The sequence below is a fragment of the Erithacus rubecula genome (assembly GCF_903797595.1).
Source record: "Erithacus rubecula genome assembly, chromosome: 27".
NCBI classification, from domain to species: Eukaryota; Metazoa; Chordata; class Aves; order Passeriformes; family Muscicapidae; genus Erithacus; species Erithacus rubecula.
In genome coordinates, this window is record NC_136679.1 from 3,462,285 (window position 1) to 3,484,581 (window position 22,297).

General features: G+C 51.3%; 1 protein-coding gene and 6 pseudogenes across 7 annotated transcripts in view; 4 read left to right on the forward strand and 3 right to left on the reverse strand.

Moving 5' to 3' along the window:
• Positions 1 to 676: 676 nt before the first annotated feature.
• On the forward strand, positions 677 to 1,551 carry LOC306812781 (feather keratin 1 pseudogene; annotated as a pseudogene). Its single transcript, XR_013777857.1, has 2 exons — positions 677 to 800; positions 1,144 to 1,551. The product of XR_013777857.1 is annotated as a feather keratin 1 pseudogene (transcript).
• The window catches only part of LOC306812782 (feather keratin Cos1-1/Cos1-3/Cos2-1 pseudogene), a 30,258-nt pseudogene continuing 8,647 nt past the window's right edge, over positions 687 to 22,297 (forward strand). The window contains exon 1 of the transcript in view: positions 687 to 800. The product of the transcript in view is annotated as a feather keratin Cos1-1/Cos1-3/Cos2-1 pseudogene (transcript). The remainder of the gene's footprint in view (positions 801 to 22,297) is intronic.
• On the reverse strand, positions 6,098 to 7,028 carry LOC306812770 (feather keratin 1-like; the record flags this gene model as incomplete). Its single annotated transcript, XM_079327639.1, has 2 exons — positions 6,790 to 7,028; positions 6,098 to 6,424 (listed from the first exon to the last, which is right to left on the reverse strand). Exons 1-2 carry the CDS (start codon positions 6,919 to 6,921, stop codon positions 6,098 to 6,100), a joined length of 459 nt encoding a protein of 152 aa, XP_079183765.1. The 5' UTR covers positions 6,922 to 7,028.
• On the forward strand, positions 9,346 to 9,649 carry LOC306812791 (feather keratin Cos1-2 pseudogene; annotated as a pseudogene). The gene has a single exon. The product of its transcript is annotated as a feather keratin Cos1-2 pseudogene (transcript).
• LOC306812788 (feather keratin 1 pseudogene) lies at positions 12,077 to 12,382 on the reverse strand (annotated as a pseudogene). Its single transcript has one exon. The product of its transcript is annotated as a feather keratin 1 pseudogene (transcript).
• LOC306812783 (feather keratin Cos1-2 pseudogene) lies at positions 15,342 to 15,664 on the forward strand (annotated as a pseudogene). The gene has a single exon. The product of its transcript is annotated as a feather keratin Cos1-2 pseudogene (transcript).
• LOC306812789 (feather keratin 1 pseudogene) lies at positions 18,753 to 19,076 on the reverse strand (annotated as a pseudogene). Its single transcript has one exon. The product of its transcript is annotated as a feather keratin 1 pseudogene (transcript).

Consider the following 22,297-nt stretch of genomic DNA (forward strand, 5'->3'; position numbering starts at 1 on the left):
GGGAGAGGAGAGGGCAGGAAGAGAGCAATATCCCAAGAACCATCACATCCCTCAGGTGGGGAGAGGAGAGGCACCTGAGTCCAGAGGTGCAGGACTCACTTGTTGAGTGAACAAGGGGTTTTGAGAGCACAGTGATCTCCTTCCACAAGCTTGCACCAGTTGGGGAAAGCCAGAGGTGGCAATGAGAGGAGACAAGTCTGCCAAATCAACCAGGAAATGTCTTCCCTCAAGGAGAAGCTTTCTTCGGCAAAGCAGCAATGTGACAAAGCTGCCTGGAGAGGCAATGCCCAGTGACTCGTGGCCTGGGCAGGGAGGGACAGGGAGGGACAGGGATGCAGCATGCCCACACTCAGGGCACTGCAGCTACTCAGGAGGGGATTGAACTGGGGGAAGGACACGACCTTACTTCTTCAGAGGGGTTTGTAAAAACACTCCGCATATTTCCCCACAGCCACATGCTGTGCCTGCACAGCCCTCTCCAGCACACGGGGCACATCTTCTGCCTGTGCTGACGTGATCATGCTTGGGAAAGCCTCAGGACCTGCACCCCAAGACTTCAAAAGATGCTCTGTGGCCTGATGGCCATGTCAGCAATGAGGAAATGAAATGGCAGCGTTGGCAGAAACCAAAACACAGCCTGGGGCGTTTGGGAGGACAGACTCCTTTGGAGATGAGTCTGCAGGAAAATTACTGCCCCTGTGCAGTGGCTGTGGGCCTGGGGCAGTGCAGCAGCAGTATAAAAGCAGCAGCTTCTCCTCCCTCTCCATCCACTCCTTCAGCTCCATCTTTTTGGAAACAAGGTGAGTTTTGAGCCATTTCTTGTCTTCGTCTGGGTTCTCCTTGAGCCCTTCCACCTTTCCTTTCTCTTCCACCTCACACATCTCTGGCATTTCCAATCATATCCTTCCTTCATGATCCCTGCTGTGTCTTGAGGCTGTTTCCCATTGGAGAGGGCAGAGTGTGTGGAGAAAGGCTGGATATAGACTGAGGTGTGTCCTGATCTCTGGGCTGGGGGGTTTGTCTCTGGCTTTGGTCTTCTTGGTGGTGCTCACAGGGGCTGAGAGAAAGGATCTCCCTCATGGTGTGGTGAGGCTGCTCTTAAAACACCCTTCACAGTCTGCTTCTCTTCCCTGTCTCTCCCAGGTGCATCTCCAGCCCCAAGCCATGTCCTGCTACACCCCGTGCCGGCCCTGCCAGCCCTGTGGCCCCACCCCACTGGCCAACAGCTGCAATGAGCCCTGTGTCAGGCAGTGCCAGGACTCCACCGTGGCCATCCAGCCCTCGCCTGTGGTGGTGACCCTGCCTGGCCCCATCCTCAGCTCCTTCCCACAGAACACCGCCGTGGGATCCTCCACCTCTGCTGCTGTTGGCAGCATCCTCAGCTCTCAGGGAGTGCCCATCAGCTCTGGGGGCTTTGGCCTCTCAGGCTTGGGCAGTGGCCTCTGTGGCACCAGGTGCCTCCCCTGCTAAAGCTGCTGGCCATGGCCCTGGGCAAGGAAGGCAGGGGCTGCCAGGCTGGAATCGCCCTGGGGACGCAGCATCGGCTCTTTGCTCCCCAGGGGCTGAGCAACCCCAGCAGCTCCTGCAGCAGGATGGGGCCAGCCTGGGCTCTTGGCAAGCACAGCCCATCCCTGCCTCTGCCCTCTGGCCCTCTCTCCTTTCCCTCCTGTGTCCCTGCTGCCTTGTGCTCCCCTGGCCTGTGAACCCCACACAGCCATCCTGGGGACAACCTGCTGGCCCTGCTCCCTCTGCATCAGATGGACAGACGGACACCTGCTGCCATCTCTGCCACTGCCATGTGATGGAGATTCTGAGCTGGCCCTGGTGCTTCTGCACTCACGGTGACCTCTTTCTCATCTTTTCACTCATTAAATTTCTGTTGCATCCCAGCCCACGCCTCTGTGTCATCCTTTCCCTGTTGTCAGTCTCCCAAGATTCCCTGAGAGGGAGGTGTTGCTCAGGGATGGTTCTGTTTGACAGACTTAGGAGATGTTTCAGTGCCTTTTAAGACACGAGAGTTGAATGTGCTTTATCATGTTATTGCTGCTTTCTATCCTTCTTCATATGTTTGGGGCTCGTAATGAACCTATCTTCTTAACTGGCCCTCTTTACTCCAAAGATGATTTTCTGTCTCTGACCAAATCATTCATGTCCTAACTCACCAATCCCTGGGCCTAAGTCAAGTGTTCTGACCTCCTCACCACCCTTGTCACCTCACACCAATAACACTCCACTTGGTCCTGGTGGCTCTTGCATTACAGCCTGTGTCCAACACAAGGATGGCAGCAGTGCTCAGAAGAGCAGCATCATGGCTCCCACCCCTCTCTTGGTTCCAGTCCTGCTGGCATAGCCCAGGCTGCTGATGACAGCCCTCAGGCCAGGGCACAGTTGGTACAGATACCTCTGTTCTGATGTGGTGGCTGAAAGAGCCCCTTTTCCCGGCTCTTCTTTGGGGCTGCTGCTTGCCAGGGGCTGAGGGAGGTATGGGGAGACAGGGCTGGTTGGTCCCAAGTCAACTGCCCTTCAGTTCTCTGGGGATATGTGTGTCACTGTGCCCAGCTGTGTCCTGCAGCAGTTCATCCCTCCATCAGCTGCTCCTGGACAAATCTCTGAGTTACTCAGCCCACAATTGCTGCCTCTCTTCGTGCCCAGTGTCTTTTCCTGCCTTCATCTCTCCAAAAACCTTCCTAGGAGGGCCTGGGCAGAGACAAGGAAGGAGCAAGGCAGAGAGGAAAAGCACTGCCTGTGGATCTGTGCGGTGATATGACCAGCACTAAGCACTGAGTGGTGGTTCTCATGACCTGCTCACCCAGTGGGAAGGGGGAGAACTGGAAAAGCATGAGAGTGACAGACTCTGGTGTCAAGATTAGGACATTCTATGAAGGGATGGGAGAAAAAAGAAAAAACCATTTGGTTCCAAGGCTATCACTTGGCACCAAGAAGCCAATGCACAGGCAGTGTCCAAAGAACAGCTACTCTGGGAAGACTGCCCACAGCTTTATTACTGAATATGATATCATATCTGCCCAGTGTTGTGGTAGAATCACCATCTCTGGAGGGATTTAAAAGACATCTTTTGTTGTGACACTTGAGGACATGGTTTAGTGTTAAGCTTGGAAGAGCCAGGTTAATGCTTGGACCCCTTAATCTTAAAGGTCTTTACCTAAGTGATTCTCTGATTCTACATGACCTGGAACAGCCATTTGGTCAGCTGGGGTCATTTGTCCTGGTTGTATCATGTTGTGGTTTGCTCTGTTATGCGTATTTCCCCTTAATTTGTTCTCCCCTTTATTGGATGCTCAACAGTTCCATCCTCAAGTTTTCCCCTCCCAATTAGATGTCAATCCCTTGGTTGCCACACCCATAGTTCCCAAATATTCTGTTCCTCTCCTCCTCCCAGCTGTCAATCTTCCCCAGTTCCTGCCTTCTCTTCTAGAAAGTTCTGTGCCTGTTACCAGTTATTCGATGCTTTATTGGATTGTACAATGTAACCCTTCCCCAAACTATCCTTCACTGGATGTTGTGCATGTTTCCCCGCCTTTGTCTCCTCCCATGTTATACCCCTATTGGTTGTTCCTTTGTACCCTCCCATTGCATTCCTCTGTTTAAAAGCAGCTGGATGAGCCCCTTGTTTTGTCTTCTCTTCTTGACCTCTTTGGAGTGAAGATTTTCCACAACTCATACAGAATACCCCCTCTGCTTCCTTGCCTCTCCTTTGCCTCATAGCTCTTCAGCTGCACCTTAGGTGAATCCACTGCTGAGATGCACCCACAGCAATCAGAGCTAGCCAGAGCTCCAGGGCAGTGACAGCATCAGCTCTGGCTGCTTGCCCACTCCTGGCCTCCACTGTTGGTAATGCAGCATGAGAAAGAGATGGTCTTGTTGGTGGGCCTGCAGCACAGGTCAGGCTTTGGTGTGTTATTTGCACTGGTTTAGTCACTCCCTTGAAGCACAGAACAATACTGGCTGCTCCAAAGACAGTGAGCTCCAGCCCAATCAGCAGCAGTACAGACTGGTGTAACAGACTTATCACAATTGCCTTAAGCACAGTGAAGGCCACAGAATAAGATAACCCTTTACAGTGGGAACTTGAGACAAGCACAGAGAGAGAAATTTGCAACTGAAAGATGAAAATTCCAGGTCTGGAGGCAGATCTGGGGAGCATCCAAAAACTCCCTCTATGGGAAAGGAAGCAACTGCCTATGCATATTCTTCCCAAGCTATTGGAAGTGTATCTACACCCTGAGAATACCCAGAACTTGGACTGTACAGAGGTGATACCCCAGAAGAATGACTCGGGGACCCCCAACACTGAAAAGACCAGAAGGAAAAACCAACAGGATGCCACTGGATACAAGGGGTGTGATGTCTTTCAACTTATACTGTCTGTCTCTCACACTCTTCCTCTCTCTCAACCTCCTCTATCTTGTATTTCTTTCTATCTATTCTACCTCACATTTATCATGAAATAAAATTCGTACTGTTGACTTTCGCATATGGTCTCATCTGTACGTTAATTTGGGCAGAGGCACTTCATAATAATGAGATCAAAACAACTGATTCTCTGTTCCATTTCCTGTTGTAATCTGGGGCTTTTCTTGTTTTCTGCCTGCCCCTGAAGAGTGATGGCAGCCAGGGCAAGATAAAATTTCCTTTCTCTTTCCTCCTATCCACTTCTGTGAGACTTTTGGGGTTTCTGCCCTTCCAGGGCCCTCCACAACCCAGGCTTCTTTACCAATGTCAGCAGTGACCACGTGCCCCTTCTGCAGAATGAGCAGCAAGGCCAGGAGGGAGGTCTGAGCAAAGCTGGATCTGATGGTCAGGGGGTCAACTGGGGTCATGGCTTCCTTCCTCACCTGCAAGTTACAGTGTTCCAGGAGAATTTTGGGAGAATCCAAGGATTTATACTCAGGAGCTCAATGTCCAAGTGGAAAACAATGATGATTGGTGTCCATCAGGGATCAATACAGAGACCAATATTTGTTAATACGTTCTTCAATAGCATAGATAGTGGGACTGGGTGAACACTGATGGAGTTGTGAATTACACCAAGCTGAGGCTTGAGGGGACGCGTTCAATTCAGACATTTGAGAACGATACCATGTGAAACTCAGGAACTTCAACAAGGCCAAGACTGGAAGAGAAATGGTTTAAACCAGCCCTGCAGAGAAGGAACCAGAAATAATGCAGATTAAAAAAAATTGGACATGAGCCAGAAATGTGTTTTGACATGAAAATTGAAACTCAAACATATCCTGGTCTGCACAAACAGAAATGTGGCCAGCAAGTCAGCTCTCCTTAGACCCCACCTGGAGTGTTGTGTCCAGTCTGGAGTCCCCAGTTCAAATAGTCATGGACCTGTTAGAGAAGCTCCAGAGAAGGGCTGCAAAAAGGATCACATGGATGCATCATTTCTGCCACGGAGAAAGGTTGAGGGACTTGAGTTTTTTCAGGCAGGAGAAGAGCTCTGGGGAGACCTTATTGCAGCATTTCAATATGTAAAGAGGACAGGTAAGGAAGTTGGAGAGAGACATTTTATCAAGGTCTGCAGTGACTGGAGAAGGAGCAACACTTTTAAACAGATGGAAGAAGTTAATGATGTGGCAGGAAATGGAAAATGGCATGTCCCATCATGGGAAGTGTTCAGAGTGAGTTTTAATGGAGCTTTGAGTAACTGATATAATGGCACAATACTGTTAGGAAGTGTTTGCCTGGCACTCGATGGGAAGCTGGAATCTCTGTCCTTGCAGTAACACATTCACTGCTTGGTACTTCCACTGCAGTGAGGAACAATCAAAAAGTGTTTGAAAAAAGTACAAGTTATCACTGAAGAGTTTACAGAAATTCCATTCTGATGCAAAGACACAGAGAAACTCAGAAGCCAGACGGGCACTCAGGGCACACTGAGCACACCCAGTGCCAGCCTGTGCAAAACCAGCCCCAACAACCCCCTCCCACAAACACCCCTGGGGCAACAGCTCTGCCCTGGCAGAGTGTCTGCAGGGCAAAGGAGAACACAGAGGCACAGGCTGGGATGCAGCAAAATTTAATGAGTCAAAAACTGCAAAGAGGGGGATCCCCAGTGCAGGAAGCAGCTTTAGCAGGGGAAGCACCTGGTGCCACAGAGGCCACTGCCCAAGCCTGAGAGGCCAAAGCCCCCAGAGCTGATGGGCACTCCCTGAGAGCTGAGGATGCTGCCAACAGCAGCAGAGGTGGAGGATCCCACCACAGTGTTCTGTGGGAAGGAGCTGAGGATGGGGCCAGGCAGGGTCACCACCACAGGCGAGGGCTGGATGGCCACGGTGGAGTCCTGGCACTGCCTGACACAGGGCTCATTGCAGCTGTTGGCCAGTGGGGTGGGGCCACAGGGCTGGCAGGGCCGGCACGGGGTGTAGCAGGACATGGCTTGGGGCTGGAGATGCACCTGGGAGACAGGGAAGAGAGGAGCAGACCATGAGGTGTGTTTGAAGAGTAACCCCTCACCACACCATGCAGCTGCCCTGTCAAGCCAAGATGGGAGCAAGAGCTGGAGATGCTGTGCTGATGCCCACAGGTTTCTCATTCCATTTAGCAAACAAGTTCTTGCCAAGAACAACAGCCCCAAGGTAATTCCACCTATCCATCATTCACTTAATTCAAGTCCCAAACTCCCCCTGTCACACTTCCCGTTCCTGTCCCTCTCCCATCATAAACAGCCCCATGAGCTGCCACAGAACAAGGGCAGGTACGTGCAGAAAACAGGAGAGGGGAGAATAGAAGAAGGTAGAGGAGAAAAGTCTTCAACCTTACCTTCTTCTCAATGAGATGGAGACAAGAGGAGTGGATGGGAGAGTGAGGAGAAGCTCCTGCTTTTATACTGCTCCTGCACTGCCCCAGGCCCACAGTCACAGCACTAGGACAGTAATTTTCTAACAGACTCATCACCAAAGCAAAATATCCTCCCTAACACCACAAGCTGTGCTTTTGTTTCTCTCAACACTGTCATTTCATTTGCACATTTCTGACATTCCTGCTCTGCTTTGCATGATCCTTTCATGTGCCACAATGAGCAGATACCCCAAGAAGAGTCATGGCAGTGAGTGCAGAAGCACAGGAGGGGTTCTGTGCAGGCAAATGTTGGCTTGGGGCAGTGAAGTGCTGTTCATAATGGTAGTGGGTGAGCTCCAAGGCAAGGATTCCCTGAGAATATTCAACCCATACAAGCAGAGGGTGGAAGGGATGCACAGGCCTCATCTACCTGGCCTGAGGCTTGTCTCAGGCTGTGGTGGGAGTCTCTACTGAGTGCTTTACACAGCTAAATGTTTGCAGAAAACATCTCCCCATCATCTGGGACACGCCCCTGGGCTTCAGCTGACTTCTCCTGGAATTAGTGCTTCATCACGCTTCCTTTCTCTGACCCAAAGGCTGCTTCAGCCTGGAGCACAAATCAGCACCACTGGAGAAGCTGGAAACTTGCCCAGTCCCCAGTGAATGAGAGCTGGAAGTGCCACATGCCTGGGGATGCTCAGGGAGGGGATGTGCTCAGGAGGGGCCCTGGGTGCAAACCCAGCTCTCAAACCACACCAAGGAGTGCTGCACTTCCCTGCCCTGCAGACATGGAGGCAGCTGAGACGCATCCCAGGAGGGAAGGGAATGCCTTCAGTAGGCAAATCTGCAGGGAGAGACTCTCTCTGCCTGTCAGGAGTCACAGTCTAATTTTGGGTTGGCTGTGTGTCAGCCTTGTGATGTGCTGTGTGCACGCCCATGACCCACACACAGCTGAATTCCCCTCCAGCAATGGCAGCTCCATCCACACCTCAGGAAAACCATCTCCAGTCACTGGTCTGGTCCTTGCACAGAGCTCCAGGCAGCTCAAACAGACATTGCCCTCAGCATCAATTTGCTGCCATCACTCCCACAGCTCTGGGGGCTTCCAGGACAATCAGCTTGTTTTGGAAAAGTGTCCTCAGCTAGTATGGGACCAAAGTGTATGGTGACCTGAGGAAAATGGGAAGAACGAGATATTTAGTGAACCTCCACAATCCGCTAGGAGAGTGAGAAGGGACCCAACTCCATGAGGCATCTCAAGGAATCCTGGTGTTCAAAAGAGCAAAGTTTCCTTCCCTCACAACTGCTGATGGCATGTGGGCACTGCTGAGGGCCCAGGGAAAATTCCAACTTGCATTTTACTAGGCAGGAGACTTTTTCAGAGATAAACAAGGGAAGGAAGAATGAATAACATAGATTAACACATGGTATTGATCGCAGAGCAGTGCATGGGCTATGTGATGTTTTGACGAAAATGAGTTTTCAAGAGGCGTTGCCCTCTTGGACCAATAACACTTTTCTATTCTGTGTTGCACGATCTATCCTGTATAAGTACAGTGGCTTTCAATAAACCTCTTCTTCTGCCTCGGGAGAAGTTGTGTGTGTTTTGCTATATTATTCACCATTCCCAATCTGACAGTGACAATGGCACACCTTGGTAACCCCACCAGGCTGCCATGAAAGGGGACAGCCTTGCCAAACTAACTGGCACATGAGGAGCAGACAGGCTGGTGGGAGGGCATGTTCAGCTGCCTTCAAAGAGGGCACAAAACCACCCCAGATACATCCCCAAATATGTGTCAGCTGTCTGCACAGACCCTCCAGCACATGCAAATCATCTTCTGCACATACTGATGTGTCACTGCCCAGAAAACCCTTGGGTCTTTCATCTCAATGTTTGAAAGAATCCTTGGAGGCCTATTGGTCACATCAAAAATGAGGACATGAAAATGGCATTGCTGATGGAAACAAAAGCACAACCTGTGGCATTAGGGAGGGCATTTTGCTTGGGAGGTGAGTCTGTAGGAAAATTACTGCCCTTGTGCAGTGACTGTGAGCCTGAGGCAGTGCAGGAGCAGTATAAAAGCAGGATCTTCTCTTCACTCTCTCATCCACTCTTTTCAGCTCCATCTCACTGGGAACAAGGTGAGTTTTGAAGACTTTTCTCTAGTCCTCATCCTTATCCTCCTTTTCCTCCAATTGTGGATTGTCTCCACACATACCTCTCTGTCATATTCTGGGGCCCTGGGAAGGCATAAACTGGGTGAGGAAAGGATGCAGACAGTAAGGAAAGGAAACGGTTCAGGCTTGGCAGAGATGTCTCCAGAGCCAGGGGTTCCTCTCAGGGTCCTCCCTGGCTCTGCAATTCCTGCTGCATTACTTGGAGGGAAAGGAGATAACTGTGGGCTCCTGGTGAAGTCCTTTAGGGCTGAGTAAAAGGGTCTTCCTTGTGTAGGGGGTGGCACATTACATTTCAAACACGGCTTATGCCTTCATTTTCTCTTCCCTGTCTCCCAGGTGCATCTCCAGCCCCAAGCCATGTCCTGCTACACCCCGTGCCGGCCCTGCCAGCCCTGTGGCCCCACCCCACTGGCCAACAGCTGCAATGAGCCCTGTGTCAGGCAGTGCCAGGACTCCACCGTGGCTATCCAGCCCTCCTGTGGTGGTGACCCTGCCTGGCCCCATCCTCAGCTCCTTCCCACAGAACACTGTGGTGGGATCCTCCACCTCTGCTGCTGTTGGCAGCATCCTCAGCTCTCAGGGAGTGCCCATCAGCTCTGGGGGCTTTGGCCTCTCAGGCTTGGGCAGTGGCCTCTGCGGCACCAGGTGCTTCCCCTGCTGAAGCTGCTCCCTGCACTGTGTGGATTCCCCCTCTTTTCCCTCTTTGACTCATTAAATTGTGCTGCATCCCAGCCTGTGCCTTTGTGTCCTCCTTTGCCCTACAGACACTCTGCCAGGGCAGAGCTGTTGCCCCAGGGGTGTTTGTGGGAGGGGGTTGTTGGGGCTGGTTTTGCACAGGCTGGCACTGGGTGTGCTCAGTGTGCCCTGAGTGCCCCTCTGGCTTCTGAGTTTTTCTGCCTCTTTGGGTCAGCACAGAATTTCCCTGCATTGTCCAGGAACAAACATCCACTCTGTTTGCACTTCTTTTCCTTTTCTTTACTCAGCTCAACACTGTGACACAAATACTCAGCAGTGAATGTGTGTCTGAGCAGACAGAGTTGCTGGATTCCCATCAGACTCCAGCAGATCCCATCCTGTCACAGGATATTCTCAGGGAGGGACAGAGTGCATGGGGCTGCCTTCTCACAGACCCCTGTGATCATGGGGTCACAGAATGGGTCTGGGAGGAAGAGACCATTGAGGTTTATCTCGTCCAACCCTGTTGCCATGTGCACTGATATCCTTCACTGCATCACATCAGGTTTGAGCAAACCTGGCCTTGAACCCTTTCCAAGATGGGACACCCCATCATTCTCTAGGCAACATTTCCCATTGTCTTATCACACTCATCACAGTAAAAGTCTTCCTTATGTCCCATATGGATTTATCCTATTTCAGTTGAAAACTCTTGCTGCTTGTCCAGTTATTGCAGGCCTTGAGAAAACATCTCTCTCCAACTTCATCATTCATCCCCTTTTCATATCAAAAGGCTGCAATAATGTTTCCCCAGAGCCTGCTCTTCTCCTGCCTCAAAAGGCTCAATTCCCTCCAGCCTTTCTCTGTAAAAGGGACAATGCATCCCTGTGATCATGTTTGTAGCCCTTGTCTGGAGCTGCTCTAATGAGTCCATGCCTTCTTTGAGTTGACGGCTCCAGACTGGATTCAGGACTGCAGGTGAGGTCTAACCAGAGCAGAGAAGCAGACAACAGCCTTGGGTGGGTGTCTGCATTCCCCATGGATCCCCAGGGGTGCAGGGGCACAGCTGCTCCCCATGGTCTCCGCACTGCAGAGGAATCTCAGCTCTGGCCCTGCAGCACCTCCTGCCCCTCCGTCTCCACTGACCTTGGAGTTACCATGTTGTTTTCCTTCACACGTTCTCACATTCTCCTCTTCTCTGACTAGAAGCAAAACTGTATTACTTTGTTTTGATTTTGTCCTTAAATTCATCATCACAGAGGCATTACGGACCCCTTTTCATTGACCCAGTCTTGGCCAGCAGCATGTCCACCTGTAGAGCCATCAGAGACTGGCTCTGCTGGACATGGTGAAAGATTCCAGCAAAATCTTCACAGGAGCAATCTTTGTGCCCCCCCAGCTACAAAACAATGGGCAGTGCAAAATCAGTTCATAAGGAAATTTAATTCTGTTCAAGGGTAATTCTATTCTATTCAATGCAGCCCTGCCATGAAAGACTTGGGGGTGCCTGTGGGATGACAGATCTGCCATGATCACAGCTGTGCTCTGGCTGCCCAGAAAGCCAACTGTGTCCTGGGCTGCATCCAAAGCAGCTTGGGCAGCAGGACAAGGGAGGGGATTCTGCCACAGCCAGGTGACACCAGACCCCACCTGCAGAGCTTCCAGCTCAGGGATCCCAGCACAGGAAGGAGCTGGAGCTGTTGGGCCAGTCCAGAGGAAGCCAAGATGATCAGAGGGATGGAGCAGCTCTGCTGAGAGCCTGGGCTGGGAGAGCTGGGATTGCTCAGCCTGGGGAGGAAAAGCTTTGACATGACCCCATTGTGGCCTTGCAGCACCTAAAGGGAACTTACAGTCAACATGGAGAGAGAATGTTTATTAAGAATATGTAGTGACAGGAGAAGGGGAATGGCTTCACATAGACAGAGAGCAGGTTTAGATTGTTTATCAAGAAGTAATCCTTTATTATAAGGGAGGGGAGGCCCCAGCACAGGGTGCCCAGAGCAGCTGTGGCTGCCCCTGGATCCCTGGCAGTGTCCCAGGCCAGGCTGGACAGGGCTGGGAGCAGCCAGGGACAGTGGAAGTTGTTCCTGCCCATGGCAGGGTGGCACTGGATGAGCTTTAAGGTGCTTTCCAACACAAACCATTCAGGGGTTTTATCATTCTTTTCACATCCATTGAGACACTGAAACTCAGAAGCCAGAGGGGCACTCAGGGCACACTGAGCACACCCAGTGCCAGCCTGTGCAAAACCAGCCCCAACAACCCCCTCCCAAAAACACCCCTGGGGCAACAGCTCTGCCCTGGCAGAGTGTCTGCAGGGCAAAGGAGGACACAGAGACACAGGCTGGGATGCAGCACAATTTAATGAGTCAAAGAGGGAAAACAGGGAGAATCCACAGTGCAGGGAGCAGCTTCAGCAGGGGAGGCACCTGGTGCCACAGAGGCCACTGCCCAAGCCTGAGAGGCCAAAGCCCCCAGAGCTGATGGGCACTCCCTGAGAGCTGAGGATGCTGCCAACAGCAGCAGAGGTGGAGGATCCCACCACAGTGTTCTGTGGGAAGGAGCTGAGGATGGGGCCAGGCAGGGTCACCACCACAGGCGAGGGTTCAATGATGACAGTGGAGTCCTGGCACTGCCTGACACAGGGCTCATTGCAGCTGTTGGCCAGTGGGGTGGGGCCACAGGGCTGGCAGGGCCGGCACGGGGTGTAGCAGGACATGGCTTGGGGCTGGAGATGCACCTGGCAGAGAGAAGAGGGAAGTAAATCACAAGGACAGGTGAGGATCCAACTGTGAGCCCACCATGGCAGAGCCAAGGCAGGAGCTGGCAATGAGAGCTGAGCTCTGTTTGTGGAGGCACTTGGGCTCTTCCCCACACACAAATCCCACCAAGAGCTCCAGCCCCAACCTGCCCAAAACTGGGGCAATGATTCTGCCAAGACCCAGCAGTCACACATCTCCCACTCCTTTCCTCCTCTCATGAAACCATCTACAAAATCTCCATGGGACACCATCACAGGTATGTGCTGAGAAATGCCAGAGAAGAAGGAGGAAATGGAGAAGGGGCTTCAAACTCACCTTGTTCCAAGGAGATGGAGGTGAGCAGAGTGAATGTGAGAGTGAGGAGAAGAGCCTGCTTTTATAGAGCTCTTGCATTGCCCCAGGCCCACAGTCCTGCACAAGGGCAGTAATTTTCAACAGACTCACCTTGAAAGCAAAATATCCCATGTGATGTCACTGATTCAGGTTATGTTTCCATCTACCTTGCTATTTCATTTCCTCATTTCTGACATTCTCACCCTGCTCTGCAGGATCCTTTCATGTGCTGCAGTAAGAAGCTAAAGACCATCCCAGACAGAATCCTGTCAGTTGGGGCAGTGGTGCTGGAATGGTCCCATGCAGGCAGGAGATGTTGGCTTAGGGCAGTGAAATACAATTGTTTGCTACTGCCTGTGTCAGAAATGTCCCACCAACACGTGCCACCACAGTCCCCAAAAGTTCCTCCTGCTTAGGGATATGTCCCTTTCTTCCCTCTGTCTAAATGGGTAGAGAGCTGCAGCTCCTCCAGGCACCCTGTCTGGGCCAGTGTTCCATCTCTCTTCCTCTTGTTGTCCTGGGGGAGATGCTTGCCAGGCTCTTGGAGTATCCAGGCTAGGTTCAGGAAATCCAGAGCCCAGCTGGAGCTGAATCAGGCAAAGCACAGGAGGGTAACAAGGTCTTCAGGGAAAGGGAAGAATTGGCAAACTCCAGGATTCAACAGGGCTGCTCCCCTGCAGGCAGGGGTGACATGCCTGCCAGAAGTACTCCAGGGGTTCTTGGACTTGTTCTTTACTGGCAGGAATTGCTGTCAGGAATGTGAGTTCCTGATGCTCCTCGGGTTGTCAGGAAATGGGAACACTTCCCCCAAGTGCAACAGGATCAGTGTGGGAATATTTAAACATTTTAGCCTGACACAAATGTGTCTGATTCAATGCTGTGCACGCAGGAGCGATGGTTGGTGCTACCCAAAAGTCACTTTCAACTCTCTTTGAAGTCACAGCTGCCACAAAAAGCATGTGAGCACTGGAAATGAGCTGGGGGATTTGACCCATGTAAGTTTTTCTACCTTCAAGAAGGTGGCAAAAAGTGTCTTGCACTGCAAAAGGAAGAACTCTTGAATGACTGGGTACACTGTGATCTCACAGCCTTCAAACTCTGCAGTGCCATGTGCTGGGGTACTCAGGAGGGCCCTGGCTACAAAACCAGCTCTCCAAACACACCAAGGAGTGCTGCCCTGCCCTGCCCTGCAGACATGGGGGCAGCTGGGACGCATCCCAGGGGAAGGGAATGCCTTCAGTAGCAAATCTGCAGGGAGAGACTCTCTCTGCCTGTGAGGAGTCACACTCTAATTTTGGGTTGGCCAGCTGTCAAACTTTTGGCATCCTGTGTGCTGGCCCATGTCCCACATAGAATTCCCTGCTGTCAGGGAATGACACCATGTCACCATGTCCCAGTAGAACCATCTCTGAGCTCTGGAGGACAGCTCCAGGCAGCCCCCCTGCCCTGTCCATACCCTGGCTGTCAGCACTCCCTCAGCCCAGGGGCTTGCAGGACTCTCACTGTGTTTGCAAAAAGAGTCCAGGTCTTTGACTCTGCTGCTGGAAGTGCCCAAAGCTGCTGCTAAAGCTCATGGTGCCATCAGGAGAGTAGAGGTCCAAGGTTTATTGAGGAATCAAGGAATTGGAGAGAACAACATTCTTCTGCCAGCCCAATGACAATACATCTTGTGCACCCCAGAGACTGTCACAAGAAAGGATGACTTCCAGCTGGCTATTGTTTCCTCAGAAGGAGATTTCCTTGAGTGAAGGCAATTGACAACAGCAGTGCAGGCCACCTGTCTGTAGAGGCAATGCCCTGGCATGAGCAGGGAAGCAGCAGGGAGGGAGAGGGATGGGCTGATAGTCTGGTACAAAGCCACTGCCTTGGTGGGAAGGTGTGCATGTTGTCCTGCACAGGGAGCTGCAAACAGATCTCCCCAGAGCTGCACAGGCCCCTCCAGGGAGTGGAGCACATCTTCTGCCTGTACCTGAGCAGGAAATCCTCAGGCTCCTCATCCAGGTACTTGAAAGGTGCCTCTGTGACCTAGAGGATGAGTCAGAAATGAGGAAATGAAACGGCAGCACTGATGGAAACTAAAACATCACCTGGGGCATTAGGTCAAATATTTTGGTTTAGAGGTGAGTGTGTTGGAAAATTGCTGTGCTCATGCAGTGACTGTGGGCCTGGGGCAGTGTTGGAGCAGTATAAAAATGGGCCCTTCTAACATTCACTCATCCACTCACCTCTTCTCCATCTGACTGGGAACAAGGTGAGTTTGGGGCTGTTTGTTGTCCTCCTTCTCATTCTCCTTGTCCTTCTACTCTTCCCATATAATCCTTTTTTGAGACTTCTTCTCACATTCCCAAAACCCAGTATGGAGTCTTAAGGCTACTTACCATGGCAGAGGGAAGGTTTTCCATGGAAAAGGATGGATATAGAATAAGGTGTTTCCTGAGCAATGGGCTAGACGGGTTCCTCCACAGACTTGATTATTCTTGCTGGGGCTCACCAGGGCAGAGGGAATCACACTCATTTTGGGGTGACAGGTTGCATTTCCAATCCCTCTCATGCCTGGATTTTCTCTTCCCTCTCTGCCAGGTGCATCTCCAGCCCCAAGCCATGTCCTGCTACACCCCGTGCCGGCCCTGCCAGCCCTGTGGCCCCACCCCACTGGCCAACAGCTGCAATGAGCCCTGTGTCAGGCAGTGCCAGGACTCCACCGTGGCCATCCAGCCCTCGCCTGTGGTGGTGACCCTGCCTGGCCCCATCCTCAGCTCCTTCCCACAGAACACTGTGGTGGGATCCTCCACCTCTGCTGCTGTTGGCAGCATCCTCAGCTCTCAGGGAGTGCCATCAGCTCTGGGGGCTTTGGCCTCTCAGGCTTGGGCAGTGGCCTCTGTGGCACCAGGTGCCTCCCCTGCTAAAGCTGCTCCCTGCACTATGGATTCCCCCTGTTTTCCCTCTTTGACTCATTAAATTGTGCTGCATCCCAGCCTATGTCTCTGTGTCCTCCTTTGCCCTGCAGACACTCTGTCAGGGCAGAGCTGTTGCCCCAGGGGTGTTTGTGGGAGGGGGTTGTTGGGGCTGGTTTTGCACTGGCTGGCACTGGGTGTGCTCAGTATGCCCTGAGTGCCCCTCTGGCTTCTGAGTTTCAGTGTCTCAATGGATGTGAAAAGAATGATAAAACCCCTGAATGGTTTGTGTTGGAAAGCACCTTAAAGCTCATCCAGTGCCACCCTGCCATGGGCAGGGACACCTTCCACTGTCCCTGGCTGCTCCCAGCCCTGTCCAGCCTGGCCTGGGACACTGCCAGGGATCCAGGGGCAGCCACAGCTGCTCTGGGCACCCTGTGCTGGGGCCTCCCCTCCCTTATAATAAAGGATTACTTCTTGATAAACAGTCTAAACCTGCTCTCTGTCAGTGTGAAGCCATTCCCCTTCTGCTGTCACTACATATTCTTGATAAACATTCTCTCTCCATCTTGACTGTAAGTTCCCTTCAGGTGCTGCAAGGCCACAATGGGGTCATGTCAAAGCTTTTCCTCCCCAGGCTGAGCAATCCCAGCTCTCCCAGCCCAGGCTCTCAGCAGAGCCGCTCCATCCCTCTGATCATCTTGGCTTCTTCTGGACTGGCCCAACAGCTCCAGCTCCTTCCTGTGCTGGGATCCCTGAGCTGGAAGCTCTGCAGGTGGGGTCTGGTGTCACCTGGCTGTGGCAGAATCCCCTCCCTTGTCCTGCTGCCCAAGCTGCTTTGGATGCAGCCCAGGACACAGTTGGCTTTCTGGGCAGCCAGAGCACAGCTGTGATCATGGCAGATCTGTCATCCCACAGGCACCCCCAAGTCTTTCTTGGCAGGGGTGCAGAGAATAAAACAGAATTACTCTCAAACAGAATTGAATTACCCTACATTGTTCAGAGACAGCCTTGCATCTCTTTTCTCTTTCCTCTTTAAGCTGAACATTTGGCACAAGCACTCAGCTGTGAATGTGGTAATGAGAAGACAAAGGCACCAACTTCCCATCAGACTCCAGGAAGTCCCATCCTAACCAAATTCCCAAAGGATTCCCAAAAGAAGGCACACGGTGCAGTGGGCTGCCTTCTCACACACCTGCATTCCCATGGAATCACAGCATGGGTTTGGTTGTGTTGCCCGCAGTATCAGATTTGTTACCCACTGTGCCACAACTCAATAGTCACACCCTTGGAAAAGACATTGATTATTTCTGTCATAGTTGTACAAGCCTGGGTGCTTGGTGGAATTCTCCAAATTAAGCATGTCCATAGAACTTTTCATGCCATTGCACACAGAAATATAGAGTTTGAATTTTCCCAAGTACAACAAGAACTGGAATTGGTTACTGAGTTCCATACAAGTGGCATAACCCCAGCTCAATTCTATACAAACCATGGGGAAGTATCTTCATCTGGGAACAGGGACATTTTGACCTGTAGCTGTGACTTTCAGTATTGCAATTAGCATAATTCAGCTATAGAGTAAATGGGCCTTGAATATTTTCCCAGGTTAGCAATGGCACACATCAACTTGATTTACTACACCCTTAAAAATAGTTTTTTTCCTGGATGTCCTGGAGTAAGAGATGGTAACTGCAATCTGCTCCATGGCACACAACATCTTGATTTATTACTGTTGTGGTTTAGGGATGGTATTGACAGGAAAATTAATCCACAAACACCAGAGGTTTATGTCCAAAAAGGAGACAGAGGAATCCTTTTTATTTTGTTCAAATAAAGGGAGAGGCCATGGGACATTCCACTGGGGTCTCTCCAATTTTTGGAGGATGCAGCCTCCTTTTTATCCCACTTTCCCTCTCTCTTTTCCCACTGGCTGAGGTACTTGAGAAGCACAGACTTCTCAGAACACCTGGTACCTGAGATTCCCCTCTAATGTATAACCCTCCCTTTTAATTGTTAATTCTCACAGAATTCATGGTTTTCCTCTTTGCTTCTTTAATCTTTCAATATCCAGTGTATTTACCAGCAAACCTACAGTCTGTTTGTAAAGGCAAATACCTTTTTCCATTCACCAATCAGTGGAATCCTTCCCATTGATTCTTTTATCTCTCAGTGCTGGTTTTACCCACCAGCTGTTTGTAAAGACAAATCCATCATTCCTCTCAGAATCTCAGAATCTCACTGCAGCCACCCCCGTGTTGGGCACAAGAAGAGCCACCAGGAGCAAGGGGAGGGAGTTTGGTGTAAGGTGGCCAGGATGGTGAGGAGATCAGAGCACTTGGCTGCAGAGAGGAGCTGAAGGGCCAGGCAGTGTAGGGAAATTCACTGCAGAGTGTAGGGAAGAGAATGCTACAGAAGAGATCATCTTTCTCATCATTATAATCATTGAAGAGAATTGAGCCATGCTCTGCAGCCCCAGGTTACTAGAGAAAATTAGAAAACAGAGTTACCTATAGCATGATTAAGAATATTTAAATTGAGCCTGTGTTAACACCCTGTGAACAGCCATGCCCCAGAATCCCCTCCCACAACCAGCCCTGTGCAACACCTCTTTTTTTTGGGGCACGTTGGGAGAGGATCTGCAGGGAAATAAATGAGAGGAAAACATGGGCTGCGATGCAAAAGAACTTTAATGAGTCAAAACAGGAAAATTAGGTCAATCCAAACTCAGATGCTAATACACAGAGCACCAGGAACAAACAACACTGTTGTTTTTCAAGGTGTGTTTTTCAAGCAGGTGTCCATCTGTCCATCTGATGCAGAGGGAGCAGGGCCAGCAGGTTGTCCCCAGGATGGCTGTGTGGGGTTCACAGGCCAGGGGAGTACAAGGCAGCAGGGACACAGGAGGGAAAGGAGAGAGGGCCAGAGGGCAGAGGCAGGGATGGGCTGTGCTTGCCAAGAGCCCAGGCTGGCCCCATCCTGCTGCAGGAGCTGCTGGGGTTGCTCAGCCCCTGGGGAGCAAAGAGCCGATGCTGCGTCCCCAGGGCGCTTCCAGCCTGGCAGCCCCTGCCTTCCTTGCCCAGGGCCATGGCCAGCAGCTTCAGCAGGGGAGGCACCTGGTGCCACAGAGGCCACTGCCCAAGCCTGAGAGGCCAAAGCCCCCAGAGCTGATGGGGCACTCCCTGAGAGCTGAGGATGCTGCCAACAGCAGCAGAGGTGGAGGATCCCACCACAGTGTTCTGTGGGAAGGAGCTGAGGATGGGGCCAGGCAGGGTCACCACCACAGGCGAGGGTTCAATGATGACAGTGGAGTCCTGGCACTGCCTGACACAGGGCTCATTGCAGCTGTTGGCCAGTGGGGTGGGGCCACAGGGCTGGCAGGGCCGGCACGGGGTGTAGCAGGACATGGCTTGGGGCTGGAGATGCACCTGGGAGAGACAGGGAAGAGATGCAGAGTTGAGGAAGGGCTATGTCAGAGCAATCTGTTGGCCCACCGTGATGGACATGGTGGTCCAAAGAGACGGACAAGACAACAGGAGGCTGCTTAGAGAGCCCCCCAAGACCCCAAGAATCTCGTAAAGAGTAACCAAGCCCAAGGCTAGGACTCAGGAGATATCTCAGACAAAACCCAACCTCTCTCCATGCACAACTTCTGCCCCTTCCCTCTCCCATAACAAGCAGTTCTCAGAAACCCACATGGGATTAAAGCGGAGAATGTGATCAGAAAGCCCAAAAGAGCAAAAAAACAGAGGTCTTTGGACTCACCTTGATCCAAGGAGATGGAGGTGAGAGGAGTTAATGAGAGCAAGGAGAAGATCCCCCTTTTATAGTGCTGGAGCACTGCCCCAGGCCCACAGGCTCTTCACAAGGACAGTAATTTTCCAGCACATTCACCTCCAAAGCAAAATATCCTCCCTAACACCACACATTGTGGTTTGATTTCCATCCAGGCTGTTTCATTTCCTCATTTCTGACATGCTTGGTGTGTGTTGCAGCTCCTGTCACGTGTGCCAGGCCAGGCTGGGGGTCCCTGGGCTCAGAGGTGTCTGTGCAGGCACAGGATGAGCCCCCGTGCAGAGGGTTCTGTGCAGGCAGGGGATGCTGGCTTGGGGCTGTGCCTTGCCATTGTTGGCAGTGTTATAAATGAGAAACAGAAGTCTTGATATTCAACAACATTTAGATTGTTTTATTTTATAAAGACAGAGCAATGCAGCACTGGGTAGACAGAGAGGTCACAGCCCACTCCACGCTCCACAGAACTTGGTTTGCAGCTCATTTTTATATCATGGTTTCCTTGTGCTAATCAATAATTGTTATTTTTTTGTTGCCATGATTCTGCCAGGTAAGCAGTGGTGGTCAAAAAACATCCATGACACCTCTGTGTGAGTGGCATCTCCAGACAATTTGTCAAGTTTCATAGATAACCATCTAGTCTTGGTAGATAGAGAACAGCAGAAGTCAGGAAGTCTGGTCTTAGCAGATAGGTCACAATTGATTACACAAAGACAGAAAATCTGATTTTGCAGAATCTTTCAGTCCGTGGGAAAACCTTGTTTTACAAACTGGTATCAAATACAATTTACTTAGAAAACACAATATTCATAACAGGGGGATTTAATCAGAATGGTTTTAATCATATATTTCCCTTTATCTAGGTCCATGTCTTGTCTAAGTATTCCGGTTTATACAAACTCCAAAACCTCTATGATTAACATGAATATTTTATCAATTATCACAGCAGCTGCCTGTGCAGGGACAGCCCCAGCAGAGCACCCAAAGGATCCTCTCCTCACAGCACATCCTGCCTGCTGCTCTCTCCTCCCTCTCACCTCACTCCAGCACTAGACACTGCCTCTCCAGGGAATTGCTTTCCTTTCCCTTCCTCCTGGTGCTCTCTGCTGGTGCAGAACATTTGCCAGGCTGTCTGAGGGTTCCAGGGTTGGGGCTGGAAAGCCAAAGCCCTGCTGGAGCTGAATCAGAAGAGCTTGTGGTGGGAAACAAGATCTTGTCCACAGGGCAGCAGCAAAAGGGAGGCTTGAGTCAAGGCTGAGTGGGGCAGCTTCCCTGGGGCAGGGGTTACAGGAAAGGGGAAGCTTCTCCAAGGCTGCTGGGCCTTGGTTTTCACTGGCAACTTCTTGTGTCACAGCATCAACCTCCTGATATTCCTCAGAAAGTCTGCATCAGGGAAAACCTCCCCAGAGCAGAGGAGGAGGATCAGCTGTGGGAACATTTAATCAGACTGGGCCAATGTAGGTCTATGACCTGGTGATGGACACAGAAGAAAGCACCTCAGGGCTCCCTTTGGGAGGTGCTGGCAGTCAGGGAATGCAGCTGAGGACAGAGAGAAGGAGATGGTCAGGGAGGATATGAGTAGCAGACCCTGGACTTCAAACATGCCAACTCTTCTAGCCACTCAGGCATGTGGCAGGTCAGATTTGCCTTCTGAGGAACCTGTGAAGAGCAAAAGAGATCAGAAAAGCTGGCAACATCTTAGGGGCACCTTGTGCTTCAAAAGAACATGGAAAGTCAGGGCAAAACACAGGAAAACAGGAGGAGATGTTGGTGGAGGGACAGAATGGACACCAGGACTCATCTTCCTGGTCAGAGGCACCTGGCTGTGGAGGGCAGCTCTCCTGGAGGCTAAGGAGTAAAAGAAGGGGTTTCAGAGAGCACGGCCCACTGCTTTGGACACATCCTGGGGTCCAAAGCTCTCTGGCTTCTGCAGACATTGGGACTTAAACCCACCCCTTTCTGATTCTCCAGGTGCCTTCTCAGCCTAGGAAACAACCCAGCAGCACTGGAGAGGGAAGGAAACTTCATCCATTTCCCCAACATGTGAGATCTCTGGGGAAACTGCAGTGCCATGCTTTTGGGGATGCTCAGGGAGGGGATGTGCTCAGAAGAACCCTGGGTACAAAACCAGCTCTCCAAATACACCAAGGAGTGCTGCACTGCCCTGCCCTGCAGACATGGAGGCAGCTGAGACGCATCCCAGGAGGGAAGGGAATGCCTTCAGTAGGCAAATCTGCAGGGAGAGACTCTCTCTGCCTGTCAGGAGTCACAGTCTAATTTTGGGTTGGCTGTGTGTCAGCCTTTTGGTGTGAGGCCAAGCCAGCAGTGTGTGATGTCTGCAGTCCAAGGCAGGGACTTCAGCTTCATCCTGGCCCTGGGAAAAGGGATGCTTGGCAGCTCACACATGGCATATGTGTTCTGAGCACTCGCAGCATGTATTGGAAAAGTGGCCTGTGCTTGTGTGTCATCCAGGTCACATCCACATTGTGCAGCCAAAGGGCATCGTGGGTGAAGAGAGAGGGAGGAACAGGGAATGGTCCAGGCACCCAACACCTCCACAGATACTGAGAAGGAACCCAATGGCACAGGGCTCAGTTGGAGACTTGATTCCTGCCAATGATCAGAGAATTATTGAATCACAGAATCACAAGGATTGGCAAAGACCTCCAAGATCATTGACTCCAACTATTACTCATGTGTTCCCGCAAGAAAAATCATTTGGCTTCTCATTCCTTAACATGAAAGGGATCTTCATGACCTAGTGGGGATGTCAGAAACGAGGAAATTAAATGACAGCATTAATGGAAAACAAAACACACCCTGTGGCATTAGGGAGGACATTAAGTTTGGAGA